Source organism: Dama dama, chromosome 14, assembly GCF_033118175.1.
Source record: "Dama dama isolate Ldn47 chromosome 14, ASM3311817v1, whole genome shotgun sequence".
Taxonomy (NCBI): domain Eukaryota; kingdom Metazoa; phylum Chordata; class Mammalia; order Artiodactyla; family Cervidae; genus Dama; species Dama dama.
In genome coordinates this window covers 24786251-24809341 of record NC_083694.1, presented here as the reverse complement: position 1 = coordinate 24809341, position 23091 = coordinate 24786251, and the positions used below count along the sequence as shown (strand labels likewise).

Sequence of the window (23091 nt, the reverse complement as noted above, 5' to 3'; positions counted from 1 at the left end):
TCTGGCCTGGAGCCAGCAGGTGATCGGATTGGCCACATCCATCTGTATTTTCTCAAGTAAGTCACTTCCCTTCTCTGGCCTGCGTCTCCTTATCTCTAAAATGGGAACAAACGACCCCCAGGTCCTTCTCAGCTTTCACAGCCCATGGCTAGATTTCCTAGCCTGTGAGTGGCGGGGGGAAGGGTGGGCTGTGTGTCACACACAATTCAGTCTGTATTTTTCTGGTGGTTATTTTCTCCCAGCTCTGAAGTCCTCAGCTCCTACTTCAGAGACTGAGGAGCTTGAAATTGTGTGCATTTTTAGCAAAGATGGTGTTTGCCCAACTCCACCTGTTGGTGTGAGAAGGTAGATCATTGCCCTGATGAGTGAAGTGAGCAGAGAGCCTTCTCTCTGACACTGTGCCTGACTCACATGTGCTGTGCTGGGAGCCCGGCTCTTGGGGTATGGTGGGAATGCTGATTTGCAATATTTGCTAATTTCTACAGTGTAAATACTGCCCACTCCTTGCCAGGGTCATTTTTGGGCTGCCAACCTGACTTCACTGAAAGGTGGGGCCAGGAAGAGTGAGCCAGCTCCAGCACATCACCAGGGCCCCCCATCACCCTGATGTGCACCCCAGTTCAGTGGCTCTGAAGTCCTCCTTTCACCCCTATTCTTCCACTGCTCACCCCAGACTGGGGGAAACTTTTCTTTGTGCTGTAGAAAGGAATGGGCAGGGCACCCAGTGCGGGCAATGACGTGGCTGCTCTCTGACTGTGGCTGAGCTGGACTTTGGTTTATGTTGCAAACTTCCAGACGAAAGGACATGGGGGCAGTCAGCGTGCCTGTACGGGGGCCGGGCTCCACCAGTGCAGCCCTGACGGAAGCCTATGACCAACTAACTGCTCCTCTGCCCAGCGCTCTGCCATGAGAGCAGACGCTCTGTGGACTCGGACCAGAGTGGCACCTGCTGGCTCAGTTCTTGCCCTCACGCTGGTTCCCGGTGTGGTTCCATATGCTCTGTCCTCAGTTCACCTCTGTTCGATTTACTAGAGGTTGGTGACCAACCAGAGGGCCAGGCCTGGGGATGTGAGAAGGGCCACAGAGGCTATTTGATAGCGTGGGACCTCAGGAAGCTGGCTGCAGGGGAAGGGGGCCTCCAGCGACACAGACCAACTGCAGGGACCTCCCTGCATGACCTCTTCTAAGACTGGCCCGGACCCTGGCTTTGGTTTTCCTTGGCCAAGCTTCTGGTTTGGGGTCCCCTCCCCAGGTCTGCCTCTGGGGTTGGCACAGGCTGAGAAGAGCCAAGAAGGAAGGGAAGACGGAGCCCCACCCCCCGTTGATGCCCCGCCCCCGCGGACGCCCCGCCCCCATACCTCGTAGATGCCAAAGCCAATGGTGTGCATGTCCTCGCCCATCTTCCTCTGCCGCCGCCGGTGCTTCTGGATGAGACCCACCAGGAAGGTGCAGCCGCTCTCCCCGTCCTCCTGGTCCTCGTCCTCTTCCTCCAGCTTGATCAGGTACTGAGGGTTCATCCAGAAAGTGTCTGCAGACAGAGAGGGGTGAGGTCAGTCACCCAACACACAACACATGGACCCCCGGCCCGGCAGATGTGCATGGGGGGAGGAGGGTGCTGGGAGTGGGGTGAGGATCCGGGGGAGATGGCAGAGGAACCAGAGACCAGGGCTGGTGAGCAGCCCATCTGGGCAGAAATGGGCCACGAAGCAGCAGAGGGCTGGGGGCTTGTCTGAACCTCACAGGAACCTAAATTAGATACTCCCCTTTGCAGTTCTCTCTTGCTTTTCCTCAAGCTGGCTGGGCTTGGGGAGGGGTGTGTGTGAGGGGGTGCGGTGCATTTCTTACCCCGGAACAGGGTGGTCAGAGCTGAGGCCCAGTTCTCCTTTGGCTCAGCTGCGACATCCCCTACTTTATCCTCCCCTCACCAGGCTCTAACTCGGGGGTCAGAGATGGCTTGGACGGCATGGCTAGGGAGACTTGGGGACCAGCTCTGCAGCCCCCTCAATGAACTAAGGGCCAGGAACATCCAGTGCACAATCTCAGCCTCTTGTTCTGTGTCCCTGTCCTCCTGGGCCTGTGCCCTTGCCCACTCCCATGGTGCTGGAAGGAGCTGAGATTCATTCATTTTAAGGATAATTAAGGTGATCACCTCCCCTTCCTTGACAGGATAATACTTGGATTCTGGAAATAAAGGCATCAGCTAGTATGTGTTAGTCACTCAGTCATGTCTGACTCTTTGCGATCCCATAGACTGTAGGTCGCCAGGCTCCTCTGTCCATGGGATTCTCCAGGCAAGAATATTGGAGTGGGTTGCCTTTGCCTTCTCCAATCATCTAATATAGGGCTTGGCAAACTATGGCTCTATAAGCTGCTGGATGCCTGTTTTTACAAATTAAGTTTTATTAGAACACAGCCACATCCATTCATTTAAGTATGGCTGCCTTTGGGCTATAGGAACAGTTGATAGTTGCCATAGAGACTGGGTGGACCACAGAGCCAGGTATCAACTATCTGTTCCTCAAGAGAGAGTTTACCAACCCTTGAAATAAGGGGTAGAAGATAGTCTTGTCTGAGGCAGAGGACAGTCTCCTAGGACCTCTGGAACTTGCTTGCTAAAGAGCTACAGGCACCAGCTAGTCCCAGTCTGACTACTTGTTCTGTGGCCCAAGCATGCCACTCAGCACCTCAGTTTCCTCATCTGTAACAGAGAATCCATATATGACCATGCCTTGCCACTGCAGTGCTTAAAGGCTGACTCTACAGCCAGACTGCTTGGGTTCTTAACCCCAGGCACAGTCAAGGCTGTGTGGCCTTGGGCAAGTCATTTAACTTTACCAAGCCTCAGTCCCCTCATCTTAAAGATGGAGATGATAATAAAGTGCCTGCCCCAGAAGTCTGCTGTGAAGACTAGCACCCAATGTATATTCCACAATCGGCAGATGTCATCATGATGAGACAGTTTCTGAGGGTGAGAGGGCAGAGGAGGACTGAGTCATCGAGGCAGAAGAGTCAAGGGAATCGACAAAAGATGAACCAGTAGGGGAATCCTCACCCTACCCCCTACCCCCACCTCCTCTGAGCAGGGCCCCATCAACATTGGCTGAGTGAATTGGGCACAAAAGGGTTGCCAGGCAACAATCAGGCCCTGGATGTGCAGAGACCCAGTGGGTGAGAACCTCTGCTGGGCTAAGCTGCTTGGGCTTTGGGTGGATAAAGTAGCCCATGAGCATGAAGGGGGGTTAGTGCTACCTCAGTGTGAGGTCACGGCATCAGGGAATATAGGGCCTGGAGAGGAACCACAGACTCAGCATGTCTTGGGTTCTGCCCAGGCAGGTAGAAACGTGAGTGCTGAAGGGAAGGGGCTGAGGAGACCGAGAGGGTGTTGAGATAGAGATTCAGGAAGAAGAGAGGGTCCCAGTGGTAGGAGCAGCCAGGATGGGGTGCAGCACCCCAGGGTAAGGTTGGGGGGGCTCACTCGGGTAGTTCCTGCAGCCGCCCGCAGTGGAGCCCCGCCTCCAGTTCCCATCCATCTTGGTGAGTTTCCACCTCTTATAGGTGTCACAGGTGAGTGTGTCAGGGGTTAGGTTGCAGATTTCCAGGCGGGAATAGTGTCTCAGGAAGTCGCTGAAAGACATCCTGCAAAAGCAAGGACGCGTGACCCAGGTTACCAGAGGATGCACTGGCGAGCCTGGTCCTTCCACCCAAGTCCAGACTAGGATGCAGTTAGGGCAGCCAGGGGACAGCATGTCAGGGCCACATGGCCACTAGGTCAGCCATCAGAAGGTGCGGGTTCCAGTCCTGGTGTTGCCACCTCCTAACTGGTAATCTTGAACAAGTTACCTAAGTCTCTCTGAAACTCAGAACTCTCATCTGTAGAAAACAGGGGTATCAAATGAGACATGAGTATCAAATGAGACAAAATATGGACGCTCAGTTGGTAAGATGCCAGGACTGTACAGATGTGGCTGGTCTCAGAGAAGCACAGACACAGATGCTCGGGCCCATCCGTGTTGTCCCAGGGTCCTGTTTCTTGAGGCCTTGGGAAGCTTCTCTAGGAACTTGTTAGGAGCGAAGTCCATCTTTCCCTTCTTTTCTCTTGGGACCTGAACACTCCTGCAGGAATTCTTAGCCTTCTCTGCTAAGCTGCTCAGCTTTGAAACTCGATTGTTGAGATGGATAAATTGAAGAGGTTCCGAAATTTTTTGTTCAAGGTCTTACAGTGAATTTAAAACAACAAAACCCTGATCCCATGCTCCTGTGCCCTCCACACAATAATCTCACTCAATTTCTAGTAAAGATCAGTCACCTTTTTTCTTAAAGTGTAAGAATATTACCAGAATTCCCCATCCTCATGCCGTCTGGTCAGCGTTTCCCTCACCTCCGGGTCAATCGTGTTCCAGTTTGGGCAGCTGGAAAACCAAGTGATGGGAGAGACATTAGAAACTAGTGTGGAGCAATGACTTCTCCCCAAGTTGCTCCAAATTTGAGGACCAGGGACACGCTCTCTCATCCGAGGGCCCAGACCCCGGTAAGGAAGGGAAGTGACACCCAGGTGGCTGAGAGGTGCAGGGCAGCAGGGTGAGAGGATACCTTATCCTGGAAGACAGTGGCAAGGAAGATTCCAAAAAATGAACACAGCCCATTGGATAGACATGAAGTAGCATCAGGGACCCAAACTGAGAAGGGCTTGGCAGCTCTTTTAAGGGGTGACTGGAAATCCAATGGAGGGGGGAGGGGTGCTCATCTTGGCCTCTGCAGCTGACCTGCAGGCCCTGGTGGGTGTCTTTCTGCTACAGCAGAGGCTGCCTGGGAATCAGCCAGGGAAAAGGTGGAACTGTAGGTGCTGGGCTGTGGAGGAGGATGGGGAGATAGGAACAGAGGAGGACCAGGAGAGGGGCTCATGGGAGATTTCACCCCAGAGTTAAAGGTTGAACAGGCCATCAACAGAAGGACTTCTATTGGCACAACGTTTACATCCTTGGGATAGAATGAGTGCTTGGAGGAGGAAAGGTGTGTCTTTTCCCTGAAGATCCAATAGCAGTGACTCTGAGCCAGGGAAGGGGTGAACCATGAGCTGATGAAAGGATGAGCATCCCGGGAGCTTGGGCCTTGTAAAGGCAGCCAGGTGGCTGGAGCGTTCTGATAAAGAGTCCTGAGAGGCCACCAGCCCCATGGGTCCCACTCGGGGTTGGGGGAGCCCTGTGCTCTGGGGGCTTTTATTCTCGCACAGCCGCCGTGCGCTCTCTACTCAGCTCCCCTCCCAGAGCTTCCTGGACAGACGCCCCCCACCCAGACCCCCACCACCCTCCTCACTTGTCGCTCCACTTCCCGGTCCACTCCACCTCTCCCCAGGGATTCCGGATGCGGATCAGCTTCTGCAGGCTTCCTCTGCTTTCCACCTGAAGGACGGGTGGGTGAAGGAGAGGAGGGAGATGCTGAGTTCAAGCCAGGCCTGGAGGTTCCCCGGCCCAAAGCCCCTTTCTCCATGAGCCAGGGATGGGAGCCATGTTACAAGGGGGATCACAAAAGGGGGAAGGGTTTGACCCTAGACCCTTGGGGCTGCTCAGCTTGTGGCAGCTCCCGGGATCTAGCCCTCAGAGGATCAGGGCTCTTCAACCTCTGTTGTGAGCCTGAGGCACAAATGCCCTTGTTCTGGGCTCTGCACTGGGACGTCACCTTTGAACATCCGTTCAGCTGACTATAATAGGATGTACTTTTATCGCAGGAGCTCCGTCAAATGAACACTGGTGACGACAAGCAAATGCGGTACATGGATCTTGACTTAACCTTGAACTGGGGGCATTGAGGGGGCTATAAAAGACATTTTGGAGCAATTGGGGAAATGTTTATATGGACTACTTATTGCATCACATTATTGAGTTGTTGTTTATTTCTTCAGCATGAAAACAATACTGGGATTATGTAAGACAGTGTCCCTACGGACAGGAGATAAATACTGAAGTGTCAGGAGCGAGTGAAGTGTTGTGACGTTTGCAATTTCCTTCCACTGGCTCAGAAAGAAAGTACACACTAAGCGATGAAACAGATGTGGAAAATCTTAACCAATGTTGAATCCAGGGAAATAGCATTTGAATGTTTACTGTATGAGTCTTTCAGCTTTTCTGTAGACTTGAAATTTTTCAAAATACAAAGATGTGGGGAGTTGGATAAAACAAAGATTCAAGGTTAAAAACAAAAAACCACACTGGGTGTGTCAGACGACCTGGGATCTAGTCTTCATTCAGTGATTAGAAGATGGCTATTTAACAACATTTATAGTAATGATAATAACAGCAAAGTCAAGGAGACCGATTTGTTTACACACAACTCCTCAGGCAGTCTGAGAGCTTTACAAATATTAACTCGTTTGATTCACCTCAACAACCTTACAACAGGTATCACTGTACTATTGTTTCTAATTCAACTTTGAGGAAACTGGGGAGTAGAAGAGAGTTTAAACACCTGCCCAGGCCACACAGCGTGCAAGGGGCAGAGTCAGATGTGAACACTAACTGGGGCACCGATGCTTTTGTGAGATCAAACGCGAAAGCACTTGAAAGAGGCTGGAACACGACACTTGATGCAGTGTCGTGTTATCTTTAGCTGGTCCGGAGGAGGGAGGAAATTCTGGAACTTGGTGGCAGGGCGGCTGGCCCCCCTCGCGGCCAGCAGAGGGCAGCGCGCGGCCGGCAGGCGCTGGGGAGGGCCGCCCGTCGCGAGCCCTGAACTTCAGCAACGCGGGGCTGCTGGGAAAGGCCCGGGAACGCGGGGCCCCACCCTCGGCAAGCAGGCAAAACTGTGGTTCTGCCATCGGGTGAGGGAGGGCAAGATCCCCAGGAATGCCTGCCGGGCGTTACCTCCTCGGCGCCGGTCACCGAGTACGCGTGCCCCTTCACCAGCTTCTGGAACGTGACGGCCTCCGAGTCCGCAGCGCTGGTGATCTGCAAACGCGGGAGAAATCAGCCCGGCCTCCGCATCCCGCCTTCTCCCTCCTTCCCTCCCTCGCTCGGGTCCTACCGCAGGGCTGGGGGCCTGGGCGGTGGCTGAGAGAGCCGGCGCGCTCCCGCCCAGAGCCCTCCCGCCGTTATTTACAACCAGAGGAGAGGCTGCAAGCAGCCCTCGGGGGCGGGCGGGGTGGTGGTGGGGACGCCGCACTTGCACTCGTGTGGGTGCCCCGCGCAGTCACAAATCCCCGCAGGAAAAGGGCACGCCGTGCCCTCAGGACACACACCTGGGCGGCTCAAACGCGCTGGGTCTCCGGAAACCGCGCGGATCGCCCTGCCCCGCCCCGCTGCGCGTTTACAGGAGGGCAGTCCTCCGTTTCTGCCTGACTTCAGAACTGGCGTCTGTCTATTAAAACTTCCCCAGGGATCCCATTCCCCATCTGTTGTGATGGAGGTGGTTATTTTCGTTTGAGTCAACGGGAAGGGCTGCTAGTAGAAAGGGTCTATGCTTGGACACGGTCTGCAGAGAAGGTCTGCAAATCCCTGCCTAGAGTCGCACTGAGACTTGGATCCCCCAGAGTCAGGCTTCTTATGCCTGACCCCAGAGCAGCCAGCTCCTCCTGCTTAGGACAGGACTCGGCCGCTGGGCACAGGCAAAGCCTGGCGGCTCCTTGGGGACAGGATGTCACACCCACCTCCCTTCCTCTGGCGAGGTGTGCCAGCAAGGATAGCAGGAGGGGATGTTCCTCCCTGTGCTTCCTAAAGTCTTTCTACATGTCTGCTAACCCTGTAGCAGTTGGGGGGAGGCTGCTGGGCTCTGGGCACAGGTCCTGCGGGTGGGCCGAAGGTGAATGGGGTGGTGCTGCCCTTGGGCCCAGCAGAGGGCAGGGGACTTTCACGGAAGCTGTGGTCTGGGTGGTGAGTCACAGGAGGCTGAGGGTTGTACATGGGCTGGAGAGAGAACGGCTGGAGGCTGGAGTCACCATTTGGGCACTAGTTGTACCCCCAGCCAGCCTGACTGTTGCCTAGCCACCCAGGGGCTCCAGGTGATGTATAATACGGTGGACAAAGGATGGGCTAGTCGTGCGGGGAGTAAGGGCAGTGGGTCTCTTCGGTCTCTGTTGGAGGCTCACTTCCACTAGAGCAGATTGGGATGCGGCTGGGGAGGGAGGCTTGGACTTACATCGATGGAGCAGCCCAGGAGAGAGCCTTTCTCCAGAGCCTTCTGGATGATCCTGAACAGGTTGGGAGGGGCCTTCCTCAACTCATAACACTCGGTGATGCCTCCAGTGAAGTCCTCGAAGCCCTCGCTGGTGGCACCCCCAGAAAGTGCTTCATAACACCCGTTGATCCTGTGGGAAGGGGAGAGACACTGTGACCACCGGAGTTGAAACTTCCGCTTCTCAAAGTGTCCCCCTCCCCCACTCAGGTCTCTTGTTGGATGCTCCAGGGACCCTCTGCCCAGCCTCTCCTTGGTTTGTCTCTAGCTTGGGGTGCCCCTGAGGGCAGGTGACTGTCCCTGTGGTTACCACTGCCTGGTACTTTATGCAGCTTTTGGAAAAGTCTCACAGAACCTTAGAGCTGGAAGGACCTCGATGTTTATCTGGCCAACCTCCTGTATTGATTCTCTCTGCATCCTGGCAGGAAAGGGGTCCGCTAAATGGGCTATTTGGCAGTTATAGCTTTAAAGAGGACAGCAGTTCAGTAATGAAAGCAGCTTCCCTGAGCATCCTCGGCGCTGTCTTAGGAGGTGCTGGTCGCTCCTGATGGTGCCCTGGTCGCCACGTTGGTGCCCTGTGGCTTCCCTAACTCTACTGTTTGCGTGTAGACTTAGCAGCTTTTCAGGCCCCAGCTTCTCACAGCTGGTGTCTGACTCCTGGCCCTCCTCCCTGGCAGGGGCTGGAAGGAACAGAAATCCTCCTCATGCCTGAGAGCTGTTCATTTTCCCAGAGGGAGCCCAGGCAGCAGGGCCATGACCAGGCACACTCTGGAGGGGGATGGAGGGATGGGGGTGAGGGGTGGGTTCCTGCTGAGAACAGGCAGTGCTGAGCACTGGAAAAGGCAGCCTGTGGGGGATGCAGCTCCCCAGAGGGCTGGGGAAAACCATTTCTAATCAGTGTGTTATGTATTCTGGGCCAATTTCCATAATTTTCATATCTCTGCAATGGATCGTTTTGCCCATTTGGCAAAAAAATCTCTGCTGCATTTAGCTGACAAAAATGTAACATGACCTGCCAAGGAAGTAGAACTCCTCCAGGCCAGCACGATCAGTACCGTGACGTACTCCTGTGCATCTGGTGAAAAATGGCAATAGCCATGTGCATTATCTCCTCGAATTTCGAGCCCACATTTTGTCCAGAGTAGTCCTTCCGTAGTATAGGACTTTTTTTGTTTAAATCATCCTTGAATAGTTTCTGTCTTTTCCAGAACGCAGGGCAGCTGGGGGCAGGCTGGCGGGGGCAGGGCGCGGGCACTTACTTGGCGTAGGCCTTCTCCAGCAGCGCGCTCCAGAACTCGCTGCACTCAGCCGAGTGCACGAAGAGCAGCTCCCCGTCCTTGGTGGGCAGCCTGTCGTCCACCACCACCTCCACCCACTCGCCGTACTGCCAGAACTGCGGGGCAGGGAGGGAGAGGGGTGGCCTGGAGAAGGAGCCGGTGGCAGGTGGCAGCCTGGGGGTCCTCCCCACCCCGAGAGCCTCAGCTGCACTTGGCTCCTCCCGGCCTGGGCCCCTGGGCGTAGGCTCCATGAGCCCATCCTGGGAAGAGGTGCTCCCTCCAGCCCTCTTCCTGCAGGTACATCCTCACTGAGAAACCAAGGACACACCTCCCTCTGAGGCCACACCCTCCCCTCCCGCCCTCTGCCCTGCACTTTGTATTTTAAAAAATACCATTTCTCATTTACCAGCATACAAGGAGGACAGTGAGCTGTACTTTAACATTTTGTCTCAGATCCTAAATAACACACTATTTTAAAACACTTGGGAGCCCCCTCCGCGCCATCGTTGTCCTTTCAGGGTCCCAGGTCGGTGGCAGGCCAGGGAGCTTCCTGCTATTTCTCAGTGTCCTTCGTAGAAGAGTATTGTTCTCGGCCTCTAGCATCTGCTTCTGGTCCCCAGGATCCATTCCTAACCTCCACACTTGCTCCTAGTACCCAGGACATGATCCTGGCCCCCAGGACCTGTTTGAACTGCGGTATTGGAGAAGACTCTTAAGAGTCCCTTGGACTGCAAGGAGATCAATCCAGTCAATCCTAAAGGAAATCAACCCTGAATATTCATTGGAAGGACTGATGCTGAAGCTGAAGCTCCAATACTTTGGCCACCTGATGCAAAGAGCCGACTCACTGGAAAAGACCCTGATGCTAGAAAAGATTGAAGGCAGGAGGAAAAGGGAATGAGATGGTTGGATGGCATCACCGGTTCAATGGACACGAGTTTCAGCAAACTTGGGAGGCAGTGAAGGCCAAGGAAGCCTGGGGTGCTGCAGTCCATGGGGTTGCAAAGAGTCAGACATGACTGAGCAGCTGAACAACAGCCAGGACCTGCTGAGAAGCTTTTGCCAACTATGAAGTTACCTGGAAGTGGAAGATCCCCGCATAGTTCTCCTGGAAGCTCTGGTCCAGGGGGACGACTCGAGCCAGGATTTCTTCATTCAAAGTGAGGGAGGCAATGGCGGCCAGCAGCCAGCAGTCACCTGTGAACACGGCACAAGGAACTCTCATCAGAGGGGTCTCGGTGCCGAGAGGATATTAAACAGCTTGTCACCACCTCTGGTGTGGGAAGCCTAAGGCCAACCTGGCCCAGATGATCCAGCTGGCCCTCATGTGAGGGGTATGGAGGAAGGCTGGGGTGATGCTTTGAGGGGACTGCTGAGGGAGAGATGTTTTTGTTGTGATAGCAGTTGGGTGGAGATGGGAGAATTCACTCCCTGAAAGACGTAGACCCTGGGATGGCTAGACTGTGTCCTCACGGCTGGCTCCGCGCTTGGTCCGCTGGAGGCACTCAGCAGTGAGCATGGGTGCAGTGAGGAGGCCAGCCTGGCAGAAGAGGCTGCCGGGAACACAGGCTTTAAAGGTGAGATTGAGTGACAGGAAGAAAACATCGTGATGGATGGAAAGGGATCGAATATCATGCCCCTTCTCCTGGGAAAAGAATGTAGAGGCAAGGGAGGAGAGGCCAGCAGCTGGCCCAACGGATGCAAACATAAGAGCCTGAGTCTGAGAAGGCACCTTGGGCTGGGCTGTCTCTCTGAGGATGGACAAGGACGTATGAAGCCCTCTGCAGGGGGTGTGGGCACCATGCCTGGGGAGTAAGGATGGGGACAGCCAGATGGGTGGCTGGTCTGGCAGCTTGGCCTTGGTCTCAATGCCCTCCTCTCTGATACGTGGGTAATTCACGAGGTGTAACGAGAGCACATGTGTAAAGCGCGCACTCATTTCACGTGGTCAGAAGCAAGCTGGTGGCGGGGAGGGGTCATATTTTCCACAAGACAAAAGTTCTGACTGATGGAGGCTCTGGGGCAAGGTTGAGGAAGTTTACTCCCTTCTTAAGGAATGTGCACTTTCCTACATTTTCGCATGACAATAATAGGAAATAGCCTCAGATGAGTTTGATTTCCATGACTGGGTTTCTTTTTATTAACTGGCAGATCTATTAAAAGTGTCATGGGCTTCCATGTGGCACTAGTGGTAAAGAATCTGTCTGCCAATGCAGGGTTTGAACATAGGTTCAATCCCTGGGTCAGGAAGATCCCCTGGAGGAGGAAATGGCAACCCACTCCAGTATTCTTGCCTGGAAAATCCCAGGCACAGGGTAGCCTGGCGGCCTATAGCCCATGGGGTTGCAAAGAGTTGGACACAGCCTAGCACATGTGTGTGTGTGCACACGCACACACACACACACACACACACACACACACACACACATTAAAACTGCCACTGAAGTTCACCATGATCTCTGATTTCTGCAGACCATTTGGTGTCCTGGTAGTTCTTGAACTGGACTGTCCTGCTCACACTTAGCAATGATGCTATATGGGTAGCTCGGAGGCCTCTGTGTGCTCATGACAACCCTGTGGAACGAGGGGGTCCACCCCTCCCTCATCAGTCAATCAGTAACCAAATGAAGTTAAGTCACTTTGCTCCTCCGGTTGGGCGGGTGCAGTGGGTTCTCCTTAGTTTCCCATTCAGTGGCCATCGCTCCCCTTCTGGCACCACCGATGACCCTCTGAGAAGCAAGCCTCCCTGCCTCCTCCCTGCCTGTGAGGTTTGGGAGGCATGGACCCTGCCCCCAGGTGGGAGGCAGGTGGGTGTCTAGCAAATAGGCAGCACATTCCCTGGCTTCAGTGGTTGGCTCGGGGAAGGTGCTGGAACCCAGCCAGAGCCAGGGAGATATGAGGAGACTTCTCCTGGGGCTTGGGGGAGAGCAGACAGGTTCCTTCTTCTACTTCACTGGCTCTACAATGATGTGTGGTCTACTGCTGCCGAAGCCATCTTGCAGCCAACTCAAAGGAAGAGGGGCTGAAAGGTGGAGAGAGAAAGCAGGCCCTGGTGGTATCACTGGATAGTTCCCTGGATCAAACTGTACCTGAAGCTGTATCTATTTGGACTTCTATTACCTAAACTGATCATGTCCCTATTTCCTTACCCATTAGCCAGGGCTACAAGTTCCTGTCACTTGACTGCAAGGGGTACATGGACACTAGCCATTACTTATGAGGCCGTCCTGTGTGCCAGTCACTGTTCTAAGAGATGCAGGTTCATCATCTCATTCATTTCCCACAGAAGCTCTGTGATGGTGCTGCTACCATCTCCATGTTAAAGCTGAGGATAACAAGGCTTAGGAGGGTAAATGCACTGCCAACTGTGACACATACAAAGAAGAGTTTAGAAGGTATGTTCGTCAGATCTCAGAGGACAACTTTTGCGTCAACTAGATCTTTATATCGGAGAAGGCAATGGCACCCCACTCCAGTACTCTTGCCTGGAAAAGCCCATGGACGGAGGAGCCTGATAGGCTGCAGTCCATGGGGTCGCTAAGAGTCGGACATGACTGAGCGACTTCACTTTCATTTTTCACTTTCATGCATTAGAGAAGGAAATGGCAGCCCACTCCAGTGTTCTTGCCTGGAGAATCCCAGGGACGGACGGGGGAGCCTGGTGGGCTGCCGTCTATGGGGTCGCACAGAGTCGGACACGACTGAAGTAACTTAGCAGCAGCAGCGGCAGCAGCAGCAGCAGCAGCAGCAGCAGATCTTTATATAAACCAAACTAGAGACTCTTTGACACACTTAGAATAGGATCTTGCAGAAAAACTTGGCATTGAGAGGTTTTACTGCTGGCCATGGGAAGGAGCCCCTGATTGGTAGGGATGGAACTCTACATAAAGGAGCTTTCCTGGCCTGATTCCATATGCTGCCAGATAGGAACAAGATTGTCATTAAAACAACATTCAGCCATTTCTGAGAACCCACCCTTCTCTCAGGCTTTATCATATTATCGTTCCTAGAGGATGATGTCACCAAGTGTCAGCTGTTCAGAGTTAAGAGATCCTCCTTTTCAATCTATTCCCCCTCCTCCAAGCCAGGCCTTCTCCTGACTCTAGTCCTTTGAGAACCTAGAGATGCCTGTGATTCTTTTTTTTTCTTTTTTTTTGTTTGCCAGTCTCTTATTAGATTTTAATGATGTCGAATTATTATGTAACAAATATTTTTGTATTTTCTGTTTCCAAGATACAGTTGAAAAATTGTGTTTTTACATAAACATGCTGAAAAAAAAAACTGACTTCAATTAAATCATAAATATCTGCTGACAGAATTTATGTAAACAGATTAAAAAAGAAACTCAACAATTTTTAAAAGAATATTTACTTTTACAGACTAAACTTGTATTAGTCCACTTTACTGAGAAGGTAGCTAAAATCTTTTCCATGTACAGTCATTTGTAAAATCATTTTAATGTTTGCTTTACAACCTTAAATCTCTGTAGTCCAAATTCAGAATAACATTTAGATATAATTAGTTCAGCTTGTATTGCTAATGAACTACCATATGAAAAGTGGGAAAATAAACTGTAGATTTACTTATCTACAATTGACCCTGGTTGTATTAAGTAAATGGATGTTTAAATATATGATTCTTAAGACATTGTGCTATTTTGAAGATTTCCCTCATTAAAACTTCTGCTTATGCATTTATATGACTTTAATTTACTTAATATATTGGTCCATAAAAATTAAACACTTCATATTACTGTAATGAGCAACATGTCACTAAAATATTATCTTTGGTTATATTTGGCTACAGAGACAGCTCATTGTTGAATTCAGTGAAAATAATTTCTCTACATCCTAAAATTTATCTGATGGTAATGACTGATTTTCTATTCATTCAACATCTAATAAACAAGCCAAAAAATTACAGTATTTATTATTTATGCATGCAATAAATGCAGGTTACTTATCAAGGTAGAATTCACATAACTTAAAATTAGCCATTTTAAAGCATATCGCTCATTGGCATTTGGTACAATGTTATTCAAACACTATTGATTTTCACTACCTTTATACATACACATACATACTGCATTCATATACTGCTAAAAGCTAACTTAATTCAGAAAGATTTTAAAAATCTTTCAATTTTTATGACTCCAATTTGTCACATGGGTATATGTTGCCTTAAGTTGTCTCTGTTCATTAATGGGTGGGTGCCTCACTTTCTTTTTTTTTTTATATTATTAGTTGGAGGCTAATTACTTCACAGCCTGTGATTCTTATCTTTCTTGAGTTTATTTGAGATTTTCTAGGAATCTTTGAAAAGGATTTGGGTCTCTCAACACATGCACGCAGACAGCCTTGTGGATAACATGGGCCCAAGTGTAGGAATTTCAGTGGCATTTGTCCTGAAACCAGTTATTCCCATGGTTCCTGTGGATCCACCATAAAATCCCTGAGCATCCTCAGAAGAGCTTCCCTATCTGTCTGACTCTGGAGGGGCCATCTGAATGCCCTCCTGGTTCTGTTTCCCTCAGTACCAACGGGGAGATGGCCTTTACCTTGTGCATATATCACACCGGTGTGTGTCTGCAGGACCATTCAGTTGCTTTTTAGCGCTGGAGATCACAGCTGACTATGCTACTACTCAGGGGACAGTGAATGAATGCACGAAGGACTGGATTTAGGTAGTGGTACCATTTCCTTTTTTATTTTTCCTTTTTCCCTTTCTGTGGGTCATCCATCTAGGTCAGTGCTGGCCACACCCCTCTCTCAGATTACTGCTCACCACCAGACCTGGATGCTGTTGCCACATCCCAGGAATCAGTGGCCATGCCTCATGGCTCCCTGTTTTCGTCTTTCATGTCCTAGAACGTTTTTCCTGGTCACTCCGGGAGGAGTAAGACCTCATCTCCCCTGGCCCTTCAGAGAGGATTGCTTTTTTGATCCTTTCCTATTCCAGTCTAACTTGTTTCCTCTGATTATAAATTATAGGATTTGTAATTCTAGAATGTTTCCTAGGTGACAAAACTGTCCAAGAGGCAGTTTAGAGATTTAAAATACTTTAAGAGATTAAGTTACTTGCTTGAGGTTGCAGGTCCTGGAAAGGGCAGAGCAGGGACCAGAGTTGGGATTCTTTTGGTTCCGCCAAAAGAAATGAGAGAAATAACAAGTAGCTAATATTTTGTGTGATATTTTTAAATTTACAAAATCATGGTTTACATTTTACCTGATCCTTACAGATATCCTTTGAAATGGTCGTCCTTACAGTATTACTAATCACCTTTTTTGGATGAAGCTCAAGAAGTCTGTGTTCTACCCAAATGACAGGTCTTACAAGCAAATCGTCTGAATCCACACCCTGGGTTTTGTTTAAAAAACATACCTTGCAAAAGACTTCCTTTGGTTAAGAGCATCTGACTCTTATAACTAGGGAAAGAACCCACTAGGAAAATCCAGCTGCAATTCAAATTTAAAACTAAGTGGTAGGGGCTTCCCAGGCAGTCCAATGGTTGAAACTTTGCCTTCCAATGCAACAGGTGTGGGTCCAATCCCTGATTGGGGAGATAAGATCCCACATGCCTTGCGGCCAAAAAGCCAAAACATAAAACAGAAACAATATTGTAATGAATTCAATAAAGACTCTAAAGATGGTCCATATCAAAAACATCTTTAAAAAACCCCAAAACTAAGGGGTAGCAAGCAGCCGCTTCCTGAAATGCTATATTGCATGTTAATATCCCAAATACTTGGCTCAGAAATATTAAAACATGTCACCTAGTCAATGCAATGCAGTTCCCTAAGGCAACAGGAAGATGGTCTGTCATTGCACATCCAAGCCCCTAGCACTAAGATCACAGCATAAGCAAGTGTAAACAAGAGTTAGATGCATTTTATGGTCAAAGTTTTTCATATATACACACATATATGGCTCTAAGCCTTATTTCTAATAAGGTAGAAACATTTGAAATCCTATTTTATAATAGTATACTTTAATATTATTTTATACTTCTGATTTCTTAACTCTGTCCCTTACCACATGCAGCAAAATATTTTTAACAAAGTTGGGAAGCTCCCTTACAAAACCTTTTTTTTTTTTTGCCATACAGCAAATTCCCTTTGGCTTTCTATTTTACATATGGTAATATAAGTTTCCATGTTACTCTTTCCATACATCTCACCCACTCCTCCCCTCTCCCCATGTCCATAAGTCTATTCTCTGTCTGTTTCTTCACTGTTGCCCTGTAAATAAATTCTTCAATACCATTTTTCTAGATTCCATATATATGTGTTAGAATACGGTATTTATCTTTCTCTTTCTGACTCACTTCACTCTGTATAACAGGTTCTAGGTTCATCCACCTCATTAGAATGGCCCTCATCAAAACCTGTTTTTAAAGTTTATTTAATATCTGTTCATATAAGCTTTTTCAGTAACAAAATCTGAAAACAATGGTTATAGCAGTTTACATTCATGAAGACTTGCTATGTGCCAGGCCCTGTGCTAAAATGCTTTACATGTACTGTGAGCAAAAAAAGTATCACCCGTCACATCAGTAAACAAAGAATGTTGTTGCCGTCAAACCATCAGCCACTGCAGCAGCCCCGACAGTGAACCCTGAGGGAAATTCGGGATGGAGAAAACTGGGACACTGGTCCTAGACAGTTAAGATGCATATCTAAGGAGTAACTTCAATAAACCCAGACTCTTGCATCTTCTCATACATGGAAAAGCACAGAAATCATTAACTTGAGAGTCTGTTTTTTATGATTAGCAATAATATTTTAATGTTCAAATCCATGTTTTGTTTTTGTTTTTCAGGAAACCCCCTATATATCCTGCTCCTACCTTATGTCTTTGGAATGATTCCTCAGAGCTAGCCGAGAGGTTGTCTCCCAGACTACAGTCCTCAGTAACATCCCTGAATAAAACATAACTCACAACTTTAAGGTTGTGTGGCTTTTTTTTTTTTTTACTTGAAAGTATCATGAAGTTGCCACAAAGCAATTTGAGAGGGACTTTCCTGTTGGTCCAGTGGTTAAGAATCTGCCTGCCAGTGTGGGGGACATGGATTTGATCCCTGGTCCAGGAAGATCCTACATGCCACGAGGCAGTTAAGCCCAGTCACAACTGCTGAAGTTTTCACTCTAGAGTCCATTCTCTGCAACAGGAGAACCCACCACAAGGAGAAGCCCGCACAGCACAACTAGAGAAAACCCTCACACAGCAAGGAAGACCCAATGGAGCTAAAAAAAATTAAAAACAAAAAATAAAAACCTAAAAACCAAAACAAAACCATTTGATATAGGTGGGTACTATTACCACCTTTTGTAAGGGGACTGGGTGGCTCACCCCAAGGTCCCAGCTAATGAATGGCTGTCAGGTCTGAGCAAAGCACACACTTTTAATGCATAATTGGAACAGTCTCCTTGGCAAATAGGTGTCAATTTCTAATTCACTTAGTTCACAGGACGTGGTCCCGGGGGCCTTTGTCCTTGAGAGGTGACTCCATTAAGGTTCAGCATTTGGGCTGCACAATGTTTTTTCTTCCTAGTTTCCTGCTCGCTGCACCTGGATGGCCACCCCTGCCTGAGGGTTTTCTCCCCACATGGAAACCTGTTCTACACCCTCATCAGCTGCAGCCTCACTCAGCGCCACCCCTCCTGGCTGAGGGTTCCCCCTACCAAGGTCAGAATCTACCCACCCTACAATGGTTTAAAAATACCCATCTGCTCTGGGTAACCCCATGGTGACCTGCTCCTGCAGAGGTGAGCAGGGTGGAGAGGAGTCACTGGAGTCTCCTCCTGGCACAGCCTGTTTGGGTCGGCCACGTTGGGGTCTGGGTAAAACCAGGCTGGCTGGTACAGGCCAGGCCTGATGACCCACTGACCTCTGAGGCTCCAGCCCTCCTGTGGTTCTAACTGGTTTGAGAGGATGCCTGCCAGTGACCAAGGCCTCTCCTGGAATGTTGCCACATGGATGGGGCTTGAAAAAGAAAGATCTGGTGTGTACTTCTATAGACATTTAAATTATATGTCTATAAGAGACTCTGAAAGTGAAAATGGCTGTCATGAGTGACTCTTTGTGACCCCATGGAGTATAGCCCGCCGGGCTCCTCTGCCCATGGAATTTTCTAGGCAAGAGTACTGGAGTGGGTTGCCATTTCCTTCTCCAGGGGATCTTCCTGACGCAGGGATCAAACCCATGTCTCTTGCAACTCCTGTATTGGCAGGCAGGTTCTTTTTTTTTTTTTAATAATTTTTTAATTTTAATTGGAGGCTAATTACTTTACAATATTGTGGCAGTTTTTGCTATACATTCACATGAATCAGCCATGGGTGTACATGTGTTCCCCATCCTGAACCTCCCTCCCACCTCCCTCCCCATCCCATCCCTCAGGATCATGCTAGTGCATCAGCTCCGTGCACCTTGTCTCATGCATTGAACCTGGACTGGCGATCTATTGCACATATGATAATATACATGTTTCAATGCTATTCTCTTAAATCATTCCACCCTCGCCTTCTCCCCCAGAGTCCAAAAGTCTGTTCTTTACATCTGTGTCTCTTTTGCTGTCTCGCATATAGGGTCATCATTACCATCTTTCTAAATTCCATATATATGTGTTAATATACTGTATTGGTGTTTTTCTTTCTGGTAGGCAGGTTCTTTACCACTAGTGCCATCTAGGAATCCTGGGAGAGATGGTTGCTAAGTCACTTCAGTTGTGTCCGACTCTGTGCGACCCCATCCCTGGGATTCTCTAGGCAAGAACACTGGAGTGGGTTGCCATTTCCTTCTCCAATGCATAAAAGTGAAAAGTGAAAATGAAGTCGCTCAGTCATGTCCAACTCTTCTCGACCCCGTGGACTGCAGCCTACCAGACTCCTCTGTCCATGGGATTTTCCAGGCAAGAGTACTGGAGTCGGGTGCCATTATGCCTCCTCATTCAATTGCAGAGGCTTCCAGCCAGGCTGTTTATGTCCAACAGTGTTCAAAGCTTCTCTGACTAGTGTGATCTGTCCTCTACCAGCTGTTCACCCTTAGAATTAACTCCAAGGGCATCATCCTGCCTGGAGAGGCATAGACAATCACTTACTCCATTTAAACTGTGGCCCACATTCTTGGTTAGAAAAATTCATCATCATAAATTGGCTACTTCCTGTTAAGTCAGTCTATAAATCTAATGCAATCCCAATAAAAATAGCAAGAGGATTTTTTAAAAATTGGAACACAGCTTATTCTAAAATTTACTGGGAAAAAAAAAGCATGAAGCCTAGCCAGCAAAAAATCTAAATATCTATTAGATATTAAAACACACACATAATAAATAAAATAGTACAGAACTTGTGTATGAACATACAGAGATACATAAATGGCACTAAATAGAAAGTCCAGAAATAGTTCCAAACTAGTAAAGATAAACTATTCACAAATGAAATTGGAACAACTGAGTACCCATCTAGAAAAAAAATCAAATTATAGCTCATCTTGTCATGGGAATAAATTCTAAATGGAATAACATTTATATATAAATATAACATTGTATATCTTAATTGTACACTTTATATTTTTATACTTTATATGTAAATATTATAAATCTAGCCATTTGTATTATCTACATATTTTTGCTTATGTATTTATGTGATATACTGTTATGTTTTAATACATTCACAATATGATAAATCTAGCCATTTGTATTATTGACATATTTATTCTTTATGTATTTATATAATATACTGTTATGTTTTAATACATATTCACACTATGATAGCACTGTAATATTTTTATAAATCCATATATTCTGTAAGATAATGGGAAAAATCTTTTATAACCTTGGAGTGGAGATATCATCAAATGACAACCTAGAAGTCACAAAATCTTTTGAGAAGTATTCTCTGGTTCTTTTTATTTCTTGTGGACAGTACAGTGTTAAACAGTGTTTATTTATTTATTTTGGCCCTGCTAGGTCTTTGCCGTTGTGTGCAGACTTTTCTGAAGTTCCGACACGTGGGGGCCCCTCTGTGGCTGTGGTGTGCAGGCCGCTCATTGTGGGGGCCTGTCCTGTTGCAGAGGACAGGCTCTAAGGCAAGCTCACTTCAGCAGGTGCTGCTCGTGGGCTCGGTAATTGTGGCGTGCGGACTTAGTTGTTCCGAGGCATGTGAGATCTTCCCAGATCAGGGAAGGAACCCGTGTCTCCTGCACGGGCAGGTGGCGTCTTTACCACTGAGCCACCGGGGAAAGCCCACAACAGCTTTTAAATTAGTCTGCTGAGTAAGGTTGCTGCTAATGGATTTTAAAAGCCATAAAATTTTTAAATGATAAACTTAACTACATTAAAGTAAAAAAAAAAAAAAAGAAAAAAAAACTACATGGTAAACAAATCACAATAAGCAAAGTCAAACTAAAAAATAACAGGGAAAAGTATCTGTTACTCAGATCCCAGACCAAAAGTTATGTATAAATCTTCTCAGTATTTAACGAGAAAAAAATGAAAGCTCAATAGAAAAATGGGCAATGACATCAACAGAGTCAATGGGAAAAGGAAAAATTAATGGCTCTTAAACATATTAAAAGGCACTTACCCTCACTCATCATAGAAGAAACATAAAGTAAAACTACACTGAGATACCATTTTCACCCTTGGGATTGCCAAGGTCAAAGCGGGATGATCTGGAGAGGTTGTGGGGGGATGTACACCCTCAGTCCTGACAAAGGCAGTTTGAGGCTATTGTCAATGTACTCCAGTAATTCCATATGTAGTCATCTCCCTACAGACATTCTCACATGAGAAATGATGTATGTACAAGTTTATCTAGGGCCGCGCTTGCTGCAACAGAAAAGTCTGAAACAAGGTAAATATCCATCCACAGAGGAGAGGTGAAACAAACTATCATCCTTCTCCAATGATAGTCTATCCAGCCATAAAAAGGAATGAAGATGCTCCCTGTTAATACAGAATGATCTCCAAGATGTGCTATGTGAAACAAAGCAAATACAAAACAACAACAACAAAAAGAGGAAACAGAAAAAGAGAAAAAGTGAGGGACACTCTACTGGCCTCCCTTTTCTAATTCATATCTTCACAATCTGAAGTTATTTTGGGATGATTATATAGAAGAGTAACGTGTTCTTCTATAAGCTTAGATTGTGGTTTTATTACCATGAACTCTAGTTTATTGCCCTCAATTGGTTAGGCTAATACTTGTAGTGAACCAAAAAAGTAGCTTAATATCAATTACTCTAAATGAAAATTATTTTTGGCAGAAGTCTTCTATAATAATTGCTAACCCTGGAGGAGGGCATGGCAACCCACTCCAGTCTTCTTGCCTAGAGAATCCCTATAGACAGAGGAGCCTGGCAGGCTGCAGTCCATGGGGTTGCAAAGAGTCAGACATGACTGAGCGACTAAGCATAGCACAGTCAATAAGAACAAACAGTCACTCAAGCCACTTATTCCCGTGTCCTCCAAAGTGTGTTCTGTAGAAACTAGTTCCTCAGGTTAATAGATGTTCCTTCAGAAATGTGCTCTGTGGTCAGATAAGTTTCGGAAATGCAAAGCTAACTAGGTCAAGTGTGGAGACATTCAGAGTCTTTCAATAATTATACATGGTGACCTCCCCAAAGCACGGCCTGGATGACTCAGGGGTAAAGTACCTGCCTGCAATGCAGGAGATTTGGGTTTGACCCCTGGGTCAGGAAAGATCTCCTGGAGGAGGAAATGGCAACCCACTCCAGTATTCTTGCCTAGAGAATCCCATGGACAGAGGAGCCTGGCCGGCTACAGGCCATGGGGTCAAGAGTTGGACACAACTGAACTCATGCACACATACTTTAGAACTGATTATTTCTGAGGAATGAGGCGAGGTATATCTCAATACCAACACATTCTGACTCACCACCTCTCCTCTGCCTTTCTCATCCTGGGAGGCTGATACCTGCCTTGGTCTGTCCTGAGCCCCGAACACAAGCAGGGACAAGTGTCAGAGCTGGGTCACTACAGGTCCCTGACTGCCCGGGCTGCCGGTGACATCTCCTTTCAGCAGGCGGCTCCTGGCCAAGGCCATCCCTGAGGCAGCAGACAGGGTCCTGCCCAGAGGTTCCCAGACCACAGCGAAGCCTGGTCGCAGGCTGGACAGACCGGCTATCCCGACATCCAGGCTCCCCGCACACCCAGCTCAGCTTCGGCTCCTCCATTCAGTCCTGGGAGACACTCGGCCAGTCCAGGCCTGCAAGGCTGGGGAGGGGGCCTGGGAGATTTTCCGTTAAAGCCCACCTGGTGCCCAACAGCCTCCTGCCTGGCCCACCAGGGGCTCGCCGGCCCTTCCTCCCAACACCGGCACCACATCCAGACTTGATTCCCGGGCAGGGACAGTCCTCACCCCGCATGGACAGGGGACATAGAATGCAAGTGCCCCTGGGAAAGGGAACCGTGGATTCAAATGCCCTCACGTGAAAATGACTGAGCGCAGGTCTGTGGGGGATTGAGAGAGGCGGTATTCTGGAGCAGGCTGGCGGGGGTCGGGGGCAAGTGGAAAACAGGATGGAAAGGAAATCACCCAGAGGAGGGGATCCAGGGCCTCAAGCCAGACTTGCCCCTTGATTTTAGATGTAGGCGGCACTGCCCTGCCCAGTGGGGACCTCTGGATCCCTA

At 48.6% G+C, this 23091-nt stretch overlaps 1 protein-coding gene across 1 annotated transcript in view; it reads right to left on the bottom strand.

Annotated features, from left to right (window-relative positions):
* Positions 1-23091, bottom strand: part of CAPN2 (calpain 2) — a 57444-nt gene that overhangs the window by 15001 nt on the left and 19352 nt on the right. Inside the window, exons 3-10 of the mRNA XM_061160127.1 lie at positions 10519-10637; positions 9423-9556; positions 8128-8296; positions 6858-6941; positions 5314-5399; positions 4335-4409; positions 3476-3636; positions 1359-1528 (exon numbers count right to left, since the gene is read on the bottom strand). Coding sequence (XP_061016110.1) covers positions 1359-1528; positions 3476-3636; positions 4335-4409; positions 5314-5399; positions 6858-6941; positions 8128-8296; positions 9423-9556; positions 10519-10637 — 998 coding nt within the window. The remainder of the gene's footprint in view (positions 1-1358; positions 1529-3475; positions 3637-4334; positions 4410-5313; positions 5400-6857; positions 6942-8127; positions 8297-9422; positions 9557-10518; positions 10638-23091) is intronic.